The sequence below is a fragment of the Poecilia latipinna genome, unplaced genomic scaffold, assembly GCF_001443285.1.
Source record: "Poecilia latipinna isolate Pla-1442-1.1 unplaced genomic scaffold, P_latipinna-1.0 Scaffold59, whole genome shotgun sequence".
NCBI lineage: Eukaryota > Metazoa > Chordata > Actinopteri > Cyprinodontiformes > Poeciliidae > Poecilia > Poecilia latipinna.
In genome coordinates, this window is record NW_015112675.1 from 180,206 (window position 1) to 191,775 (window position 11,570).

At 41.9% G+C, this 11,570-nt stretch overlaps 1 protein-coding gene across 1 annotated transcript in view; it reads left to right on the top strand.

The window, feature by feature from the left end:
• The first annotated feature begins 71 nt into the window (after window positions 1-71).
• Window positions 72-11,570, top strand: part of plxdc2b (plexin domain containing 2b) — a 76,135-nt gene continuing 64,636 nt past the window's right edge. Inside the window, exon 1 of the mRNA XM_015055974.1 lies at window positions 72-676. Coding sequence (XP_014911460.1) covers window positions 589-676 — 88 coding nt within the window. The 5' untranslated portion in view covers window positions 72-588. The remainder of the gene's footprint in view (window positions 677-11,570) is intronic.

Genomic DNA, 11,570 nt, shown 5'->3' on the forward strand with positions numbered 1-11,570 from the left:
TGCTTTGTGTTGGTGGGAGGGGGGGTGGTGGGGCGGGGGGGGGGGGGGTTGGGGGGGGGGGGGGGAAGACAGATGCTTGTCTCATTTTTTTGTGGGTTCGAAGGTGGATGAAAGCCATTGGTTCTGGGGAGCTGATGACGGTGAGAGCGCACCGTGTTCTCCAGGAGCGCCTTCTTCAGCTTCTTTCTGCACCCAGCAGCTGGGACCACAGCACCATGTGGAGCTGAGCTGCATCTTTCTCTCTCTCTCTCTCTCTCTCTCTCTCTCTCTCTTTTTTTACGCTTTAAACTCTCTTTTTCCCAGCCATCATCAGCTCTGGTTCATTTCAGAGCGCGTCCCAGGAGCGCGCAGAGCGGCGCACATTTGGAGACAAGGGGGGGAAAAAAACAAAAAAACAACAACAACAAAAAAAAACAATCAGTGCTCAGTGCAGCGCAGGCAGGTCTTTGCTCTTTTAAAAAGCAGCAGGGACGGCTGGCTGCTGGAGAGTTTGGCGCTGTCGGTGCAGGAGCGAAGACGGACTCCGCTGGTGGTGGTGGGGGGAAAAAAAACAAGAATTAAAAACAGCGGAATAAAGAGAACTTGGATATGGCTGCTGTGAAGACGTTCAACCTTCTCGCTGGAGTTGTTTCGTTGTTGCTCTGTGTGTGGAATATCCGAGCGGACCTCGGCGACGGTAAGAACCCTCAGCCTTTACTCGGACCTGCGTGTTAGGACCAGAGCTTGTCCGTAACGAAAATACAACAAAGCTGGTGGAGAGTGGATGTGTTGTGCAGCAGAGACCCGCTTGTTTATCAGACTCTTAACAACATGTGTGCAGGAAAAATTCCCTCAGACTGTTGTTGCTTTATTTTTTAGGACTCATTACATCATTAAACTAAAAAAAAAAAAAAAAAAGGCTTTCATGACCCAACTTTAAGCCCTTTTTTTTTTTTTTTTTTAAAGATCATGCTAATTTTATAACGACTATATAATTTGATTTACTCAGCATGCACAACATTTATTCGGACTGGATGAGATGTACTGTATGTTTTGTTTAGGAGTATGGGCGGTTGCCCTGGACGGCATTAGAAATGGGATGGCTCAGATTTATATTGTGTTTATGGATGCAGTGTATTTTTCTCTTCCCAAAATGTTCATTTCCTGCATTTTGATTTACCAAAGGGTCTGCAGAAGGTGGTCCTTCAGCAGCAGTTCTTATTTAAGAAGTGCTACTAAATCATATACTGCCATTACTGACAGCAGCTAACTTGCAAAGTTTGCAGAAGTTGCTGCCATTGAATCTTCCACAAAACCGTACCGTGTTTGTGAATGTTTGGTGGTACCAAATTTCCCAGTAAGATGTGGCTAAAGGCATTGACAAGTTAGCTAGTGTTTTACCCTTTGTGTGAGGCTACATAAATGTCCCAATATCAAATCAGCAGATTAAACAAAACACATAACGGGTAAAACATAGGTGTTTTACCCTGCATCTACAGGTACTCAAGTGATTTAATGATTAAACAAGTTTGACAGTTTTCTGGTCTGGGTGTGGCTCCTTAAACTGAACCACAAGATGCTGTGAATCACTGTTAAGCCATTATTTAATAAGAGATGCAATTACTTTTTCAACTGAATTCCAGGTAGGAATTCAGTCACCTTTATTTAAAGGTAATTGAGTAAATGAAATCAGCTTTCAAATGTATTCAAGTTCATTTTTGATAATGCTGTTTTTTTTAAAATCTCAAATATCACTACACCAGCAATCTGTAAGCAGCAAATGCCTAAAGTCCTGTAGAAAAAGCATCGCCTATTTGCAACTTCTCACACATCAGGGGGAAAAAAAACCTGTACAGTTCCTTTTCCTCCACAGTGGAGCTACAAGGCCACTATGAAGAACGGAGGCCGACGACACCAACGGTTCCCCTGAAACCTCGGATCTTAACGACGTGATAAGTTTTGCGATTCAGCTCACACACATGTGAGGTCTTGTTTTTTTTTACTCCAGATAGCGGTCAGGGAAATTCTCTTCCGCTGACAGTGACTGCAGATTAAACTCACATGCGTGTGTGATGGCATGCCTCAGGGATGCGTAGGAATGTTTTGCAGACCCTCACACACATGCATTTTTGCAGACAGTTGCAGATTATAGATAGAGGTTTTGGAAAATATAAGTGGAGGAAATCTTAGCCCCGCATCAACATGTACAAAAATAAAACCCTCTCCTGGGGCAAGCTGGACGAATTTGTATGTAGGACAGTATTTTTAGACGAGGTGCTCCCCTGCTTGTTGGATGACCTTAACGCCTGTGCAGCTGGAACCAGGAGCCCCCCTGTCCTCGCTTAGATTGGTGCTCATTAATAGAGCACAAAATGACGTTTCCAAAATCAGCCGCTCCACGGGGAGGATTTAATGCACCATTCACTCCCAGAAAGCTTTCAGTCCCTTGGAAAAGTATCACGTTAGCTCCAGCAGAGCCTAAGATGTGAGGAGCGGCTGAAGAATTCATTTCCCCTCCTTGCATTTATTAGTCAGATGAACTAGAGAACATCTGGGTAAAATTACACAACATCCTGTCAGCTTAGTGCATCCTTTTTTTTTTTTTTTTTTCTTTTCTTTTCTTTTAGGTTCCATGCCACACTCAGCGGTGGCACTCTCAGAAAATTGGGGCTGACTTTTTGGGTCAATTTGTGCTCTGTTGCTTTCCCCTGAATGGGGGGGGAGGGGGCGATGGAGATGTTCCACTACAGTCTGGAGTGTGTCTGTCCATGCGATGGGAGTGGAGAGAGAGGCTTGGCTCATTTAACTACGTGGTTTGATGTTAAAAGCTCTGTGTTTGGAGGCTGTTAATGTGCGAAGACTGCGGCTGCGTGTGGAATTTCCTTTCCTCGTACTCTGGAGGAGGTTGAAAGGGGTTGTAGGCTGGTCCCAGACTGCAGCAGCGTGGACGTCTCCAGCGCAGACGCCCTGTTCTTCATCCATCATGCTGCCAGGAGCTGCCTCTGCAGTCATGCACACGCTCGGGCGCATGGATGGTGTGTGCTTACAGCCAAATGTAGCTCTGTAATGAGGACTCTAATGAATTGCTTGACATTAGCTTACCGGCTCCTGTTGTGTGGGCTGCTATGATGTTTTCACAAAAAGAAAAAAAATGTAATAGTTGTTGATTAAAACAGAAAATAAAAAAATAAAAAATAAAAAAATGCAAAAGCTACGTGTGTTCACATCCATTAGTTTACAAGTTTCATGGCAACAATTCAAGCCTCGAGTCGTCTTGGTTGTGTCTCGACAAGATTGGCACACCTATTCTGTTTTCTCCCATTCTTCTCTTCAGATTTCTATCGCAGTCAGTCAGGCTTGACAGGTGGTGGAGGTTGACAGCCGGTTTTGGAAATTTGAATTAAATTCAGGCTTTGACTGGGCCCCTCAAGGACATTCAGAGATTGCTCCTGAAGCCTCTCCTTTGTTATGCTGGCTGTATTTATTTTATTTTATTTTTTCAGATACTATAGATCATTGCCTTACACTCCAGAGCACTTTGTTGAAGAAGCTCCATATTTGACTAGTCACCTTACCATCTTTGCAGCCTCGTGTCCAGTGACTGGGAAAAAAAAAGAAACCTTCCTATGACATGGTGCAGCCACCACCATGCTTGACAATAGCCTCACGTCAGTCAGTTGATGGGCAGTGTCTGTTTTTCACCAATCTTTGTTTTTTTTTTAATCTCTAAAAAACATATCTTTACAGGACAAATAGAACTGATTTAAAGGCAGTAATAAAGAATTGTTTTCAATTTACATGAATTAATCATATATTCACATTAGACTCTGTTTAATGCTGTAAAATTCAATTGAGTAATAATAAAATAGTCAAAATTTGTTGATCATAAGATTCTAACTGGCTTAACGCATCTTAACTGAAAAAGCCCTGGGGGTTGCATTGAATCAGTGACTTCCATCAAATGCAGAACAGATAGCAGGGTTACGATTCATAAAACAAGGGTTTTAATCAGCCAGAAATGCAAGCTTTTAGAACTGGAGTTGTTTTAAAATTGCACAAACCTGACTTTCTGTGCTTTTACAAACGGCATGACCCGTGTTTCACCTGCGTTGCCTTCAAAGAGCTGGATGTTGCTGTCAGTGTGCTGCCGCCTCTCACTGAGGCTGATGCTGTCCCGCCTCACCGAGGCTGTAGCTACCTCAACACATCTCACCGGCTCTTCTAACAAACAGCTGAAGCTTTATATGGAAAAAAAAGTAGTTTACACACCCACCATGAAAGCTTCCTCTTAAAACCTTCCAAACGTATTCACACCCTTGGACTTTTTCCACATTTTGTCACGTTACAACCGCAAACTTAATGTGGTTTATTGGGATTTTATGCGACTGACCAGAGGACTGTAACCTGCAACCATTTGTTCTGTAGCCTCATCAAAGTGGGGGAAGACATCTGTTCAGATTCTTAATCATCCCACATGGTGGAGATCACAAACATTTATTGAAGAACAAACCATTCATGCTTTCATGACAACTATGATTAAAAAAAATGTATGTAAAGGAATCCCATCAGCCAATTCAAAATTAGCTGCAAGTCTTTACCAGCTTTGGACATCTAAAGAATAATTTTTCCCCCCATTCTTCATTGTAATATAGCCCAAGCTCAGTCACATTGGATGGAAAGTGTCTGAACATCAATATACAAGCCTTGGTGCTTATTCTCACCTGGATTTATATCTGGACTTTGACCAGGCTATTCAAACGCTCGGGTGTATTTTGATCTAAGCCATTCCCCTGGAGCGCTGGCTGCATATTTAGAGTTCTTATGCTGCTGGAATGTGAATCAACATTGACCTTTTACAAACTATTCTGTTCTAAAGCAGAATCTCCCCACAGCATGATGCTGCTGCCACCACGTGTCATGTTTAGTTTTCCTCCAAACGTAGAGGAACAAGTTCTACGAACTTGAAGGTGAAGGTCAAGACGTTTAGCTTGATGTCATCTCCCTTCCTGATCTGTTCCATAAAATACGTAGAAGGACGAAATGTGAAAAGTTCATGAAGAGTTTAAGTCGGCTTCATCTCAACCACCTCTTTTGAGCTGGTTGTCGAGCCCCTCTTGGAATTTCCTCCACCTCATTCCTCTCCCTGTGTCTGCTATTTTTCTGACATTGCACATTTTGGAGTAGCAGACCGAGTTAGCTTTCTTATTGGCTCTCTGTATGACCTGCTGAATGGAGCTGCCAGGAATGAATGAAGGGGGTTGGGGTGTCTTTAAGAGGGTGAGAGACAAGGAGGGGCAGCAACAGCGGCGAGGCTTATTGTGCTGCCCTGTGTGCGGCGGCAGCGGGCCGTGTCGTATCATCCTCCCCCCGATCCTCTCTCAGCGGCATGAAACAGCAGCACCAGGTTCCTGCATTCGTCACGCTGTGGCCCTTGTCGCTCATCTCCACCGCCCCTCTCGGTTCGGGAAAAAGCTCAGCCCCGACTGCTTTAGAGAGCTGAAGCACCACATCGGGTTCAATAGGCTGAGAGACAAAGAGCCAAGAGGCCACTAGTTAATGATGCCCGACGTATTTAAGCCCTTCTTTAGGGTTTTTCTCATAGGGGTTTCTTCAGTCTAAAAGCTGATGCAGAGCTCTGCCTGGGTTACAACTTCTTAGAGGCGCTGGTCTTCACTCTGGCATCTTTTTCTTTTGTGAGATTTGTTCGGCAAACCGAATCACATGAGTTATGTTCGGCAACAGTGGAGAACCTTTGAAAAGTGATGGGAAAGAGGCCTGTGATGGTTAAAGCAGCACGGATGTTGAAGTTAGTGGCCCAGTAAATAGCTGACAGGCATTTTCCCACTCATAATAATCATCCTGCTTTGACTCGGATGATTGTAAAGCTGTCAGCAGGCCACAGTCAGGCTGTTATCTGCTCTTCTTGGTGACTCCTCTAAAAGAAGCTGCCACATGAGGAATATTAGATTATCAGACGAGAAGTGGAAATGGTTTTTTTTTTTTTTTTTTGTTTTGGGGTTTTTCTTTTACAGGAGGAAATGGATTTAAACTTTTTAGAGGGCTAAAGTTTAATGGAATAACGATGCAAGAGATAAGGCGGGTAACAAATATTTTTCCTTCTTGTATGACTTTCTCAGTGGAGGATTCAATTACGATGTAGTAGCAATAGAATACTAAGTGCTTTGCAAAAGTAATAAGACCCTTTAAGCTTATTCACCTTTTGACTCATGAAAACCACAAATGTCATATGCTTTGAAGATTTTATGAGATAAGCGCTACTTCCTGTACGTCTGTCTGTGTCTGTTAGTGGAAGGAATGTTATGCATGGCTTTTCAAATGATTCTAGAGTTGGAATCTCATCCAAGCATTCATCCATCATCTTCCGCTTTTCTCAGATGAGCGGGAGCAGCATCAGGAGGGAACCCCATAAATCGTTGTATCGTGAAAAATCCGAACAGGTTCTAGGTATAGTAACACTTTTGCAAGACATCGAGTACAGTAGTTATTCATTGATTAACAATATTATTATGCTGTCTGTGTAGTTGGACGATGTTCTTCCTGAAAGTTTCTGGTCAGTATTTCTAAAAGGGAATTAGGGGTGTTTTACAGTCCACAGGAGGGAGAAGCAAGAGGCCATATTTGTCAGTTGAGTTGTAGGCCAGGTATTTGCTGCTCAGTTAATAAATGCTCTACATTTTTGGGGTCAAGAGCTGTATAAATGTTGCTGTAATGAACAATAACGGTGTCGTTCACTAGTTTTCCAATCATCTAGAAGCAACAGCATGCAAATGGAAACACCTCCTGCCTGTGCAACTGTGGAGCTTTATAATTATAGGCCAATTAATCAGTATGTGTGTGATTTGTTTGTCACTTGTGGGCTGAGTGGTTCCCTGGCTCAGCTGTTTTGGTTTAATCACACTGAACTTCAGTGCTAAGGCTGGCAAGAGGGGGTTGTTGTATGTAGTTGTGCAAATTTGGGTTTGTTGCAGAGATGCACTGATTAAGCTTCTGGCCAATTTAAAATTCAGATTTTTGCCATTTCAGACTTCTAAAGAAGGATAGTAGTAATAATAATAATAATAATAATAATAATAATAATAATAATAATAATAAAAACAGAAACTTTGTTTTTGACAAATTTATTGTGATATTTGGAAATATTTATTTTTCCCACATTCAACGCATTTCTTCAGTAAAAGTCTCTTTACAAGATTGGATTTTTTGGGGTGTTCTTCTTATGAAGTTAGTAATGTCATTCTTATTGTCTTATTGGTTCCTCTTTTGTACTCTTTCTGAGTCAGCAGGCTAAAAACCTTCGGACCTTTGAGGTAAGGTTTAACATTTCTTATGGATTTAGTTGGTTTTATGCTCATGTAGGATCTCCTTTATGATAAAATTGACTGTAATATCTGTTTAGACCTGACACTCACTATCTAGTGGATGATATTTTAAAACAAAACTGTTTTTTTTTTTTTTTTGGGCTGCTGTTATGGATTCCTGTTCACTAAGAAATCTTGGAAAACCAATGACATGAAGCAATGATGGAGATATTAATTCCTTATAAATAGCAGAACTGTATTCAAATGTTCTGTTGTATGACTGAGGTCTAGAGTATATAGCTATCCTTAGTAAAAAAAACAATTTTAAAACCTTTAAAATGGGAAACTGTCTTTTTAATTTCCTTTTAATTATGCAACAACCCTGGTTGCCCTGCAGATCAGCCGTGCTGTTCCCACCCTCGACGCTTTTCTTTTTGCCCCCTGCACCAAAGTGCAGTGAAACTCCCAAATATCCGATGCGCACGGTTAAGTTTAAAGCAGAAGATCCTGAAGTGTAAACATGCATTGTTATCATAAGGGCAGATGAGCGCAGTGTTCCAGTCTGTCTGGGCATGTTGAAGAAAGATGAGGTGTTTCTGTGGCAGAGGAGCCGTCCAGCCCACCCGGCAGCAGCAGTGAATCGCCTTTGTCCCACCGAAAGCAAGTCTCTCTGGGTTGATGGCGTACTTCCACATGCCTCACATCGTTCTCACATTTGGTCTCTGCCTGTTTGCCTGTTTGTGATGAGTTCATATGCAGTGGATTTCACTCTTCCTTTCTGACATTGACGAGAGCCAGGGCAGGAGTTGAAGGAAGTCTGGATTATAATTTGGTGCGAAAACATCACATTTCCAATCTTCCAAGTGCAGATTTCTCAGACCAATGAAAATATTTTTGAATCTCATGCAGGCTGGGTGAGAGTAAAACTTCAAATAGCCCGGTAATGGCTCTGATCAGCCTAAATTGATGCATATATTATGATAATGATATACACACAGTATGCAGGATCTTCACTGGCTGTCTTATCGTATAATGCTACATTTATCTTGTGCAATTCAACTTAAAGTTAATGGTTGTATAGGTTTTCCCAACCTTAACCTTATACCATGAGGAAGTACATTTTGATTTCATTTCAGCAGTCAGTTTTACTTGACAGAAATCCATCAGCATCCTACGTTTTGACTTGACAATTTTTGCCAGTTCAGTTTATTCATGCTGTTTTGATGATTTATCATTGGTGATGAGTTCTAAGTCATTGCAGTCTCCTTTCTCTCATCCTCGATTTCCTATCGAGTTCAAGTCAGGACTATAGATTAGTGCAAATTGTTAATACCACAACCAGTCAGAAGAAACATCTTAGTCTTTAAACCTTAGTATTCCAGGGGTTCTCCAAGTTTTCCACAGAATTTTCAGCCGGTGCTCCAGAAAAGGCCATTTCTATTGAGCTTTCTTTTTATTAGCTTTGTTTGTGTTATGATCTTGTGGCAATATTGTTGGCTCCCATTTCTGAATAATAAAAAAAAAAATCTACCCATACACATTGGCGTCCATTATTACTCCTGCAAACAGTGCGCTGCTGAATGACGTCAGCGTTCTTCTTCTGTGCACGCTGGTTGCTTTGGGGTCGTAAACTGTTCACGCCGATTTCTGATTGTGATGGCATCATTCAGTAGGATGAGCAGCCATCTACAATAAATTGGATTTCAGAAAAAAAAAAAAAAAAAATTGGGATCGGACATCAAGACCTGGTGTGTTAACCTTGCCTATATGTGCTCATGTACTGCTTTGATTCTCTTCTGTTCAGTCACTGTGATTGTAAAAAGTGGAATACCTTCATTTGGAATAGCTTCATAGTAAAATATAAATGTTTGGAAACTCTTGAGTTTTCTGAATGTGCTATGTGTGCTCAATGTATGAGAGAGGTAGCTGTTGGCTAATATGTAATGGTGACAGATTTATTGTTATTTGCTGATAGACTTTCTTGCATTTGACGGGAAAAAGAGGCCGTTTTTCCCCTTGTCCTGGCAATCACATTTAACCCTTTTTTAAAACTGATTTATTAGCCTGCTAATCATGTTATATGCATGTCCAGTCCAAAGGCCATCAATTACAGCTTTATTTGCAACTGGTTGCTCGGCCTCTGAATGAAAGCTCCCCTTTCAGTGATTAGCTTGTTAATGTTGTACACAGTTTTCAGACAATGTTAGTAGAGCTGTGCCAGGCTCCTCGAGGCAGACATTGATGTGTTTTTCACTGCTGTAGGTCCAACATTGCTGCCTTTGTTGCTCTGCCCGGAAAGTGTCCCGGCGTCTTCTGTCCACAGCTCTCTCATTCCCCTCCAAACTCATCCAAAAAAAAAAAAAAAAAAACGTGCATGCCCCAAACCGACTGCTTCCAGAGACCCAAACTCTGCAATCTGCAACTGATTGGGGCCAGAGCAGATTTTTGGTGAAATGAAAAGCTTAGAGCCACCTGGGGTTTTTCTTTGTATGGATCAAAGTTGTTTTCTTTTTTGCCACCTTGCATCCACAGACAGAGGAAAATCTTTAGGTTGTGACAACTACTGTCATGTGCTTTTCTGGTAAACACATTCCTCTTTGTACTTGGAGGCTTGCTTTGGTGTACAGAATGGAAATGTAAAAAAAAAAAAATTGAAACACAAAACAGAAAGGAAAAACCTCTTGGCAGACATTTGTTGGCTTTGCTGTAACATCCTGCGCAACTGGGCATAATTTGTTACTGTGCTGGCTGGACAAAAAATAATCATCGTTGTTCTTTCTCTTGCTAATTTCCTGCTCAAATTAGTCACAAGGATTTGATGGAGATTTAACAGCTGTACCACATCTGTAAAGCTGGTCATCACATCACCCTTCAGGAATCAGGGCTGCGAGGAATGGGAGGATAAAGAGCTTCTCTGGAAAAAAAAACAACAACAAAAAAACAGCTGAGGTTTCTGGAAGGGGGCTTGCAGGGGATATTTAGAGCAACACAGTCTTGGATGAGCCTTGTACCAGCTGTTCTCCCAACTTTTGCGCTGCATTCATGGTGAAACTGTAAACAGGAGGCCACATGGCTGGCCGAGCGCAGTGCGGGTCGGTTGCATCGCATTTCTGTGTTTTCATCATTCTTGCACCATGTATTTATGGCAGGTGGAAAACAACCCAAAACTATGAGTTTTGGGCACCGTCTGTTCAAGAAACTCATTGAAGTCAAACTCCCTGGGCTTCAGGCTTCCTGCGGGCCGATCTTTGCGGACATCGTTGAAACCAAACTCTCGCCAACAGAATATATAAACTCCAGGTCAATTTTATGTAAAAATGTAAAGAAAATTGGTTTGTAGAGTCTTGTAAATTTGAATTTTATCAAAGTTTTCATACTGCCGGTTGTGACATTCTCATATGTTTAGCCTCATCCATGCTCCCAACTCTGTCCAGCTTTCCTGCCCCTGCTGAAGAAAGGCAGCCCCACATCATAATGCTTCCACCACTGTGTTTACCTGTCGGAATGATATTTTAGTGTTTCATCAACCACATATTGCATTTAAAGCTCAATATTTTTTTTTCACCATGGTTTTCTTGTTGACACTCTTCAGTGAGTGCTTGAGTGAACAGATTCTTCCACCTGAGCTGTAGATCTGTGCTGCTCTTCCAGAGTTACCTGTTGACTCTTTCTCTGATTACAAGCCCTCCTGCAACGAATTGCTTTCCATTGATTTTATTAGCTTCCTCAGAGAAAAGAGGGCTCGATACGGCTGCATGCCACCATTTTATTTATGTGAAATATATTTTTCCCCTCAACTGTTCTACTTTATCGCATAATATAAAAACAACAATACACATATTCTTGGTAAAAACTAGTTTTATAAACCAAAAATTCAACCGAGAAACGGACAACAGGTAAAAATCTTCTCCTGATTCTTTCACGTTTCTGCTCCTGTACCCGTGTTTGCTTGCAGAGAGTCATTCCCTGAGCTCAGCACAGAGAAGGGAACAAAAGCTCGCTTTGAGCCTCCGTGGTGATAAATTGCAAGGTGTACGAACCGCCTTTGTGGTGCCTGCAGTGTAAAAGGAAAACACCAGGTAGCAGTTCTCCGTTTCTGCCCAGGTAACAAGAAACCGGGGTCTTAATTGTGTTGTCTGACACAGTCCTAAGAAATCTTGCGTCGTCATATCAAACGCGTGTATGCACGCGTTTTAAGATTCGGAAGGCAATAACGGATCTTTTAAAAAAAGCAACAGCAGATCAGAAATTGTCTAAGTGTCGAACTAAGTC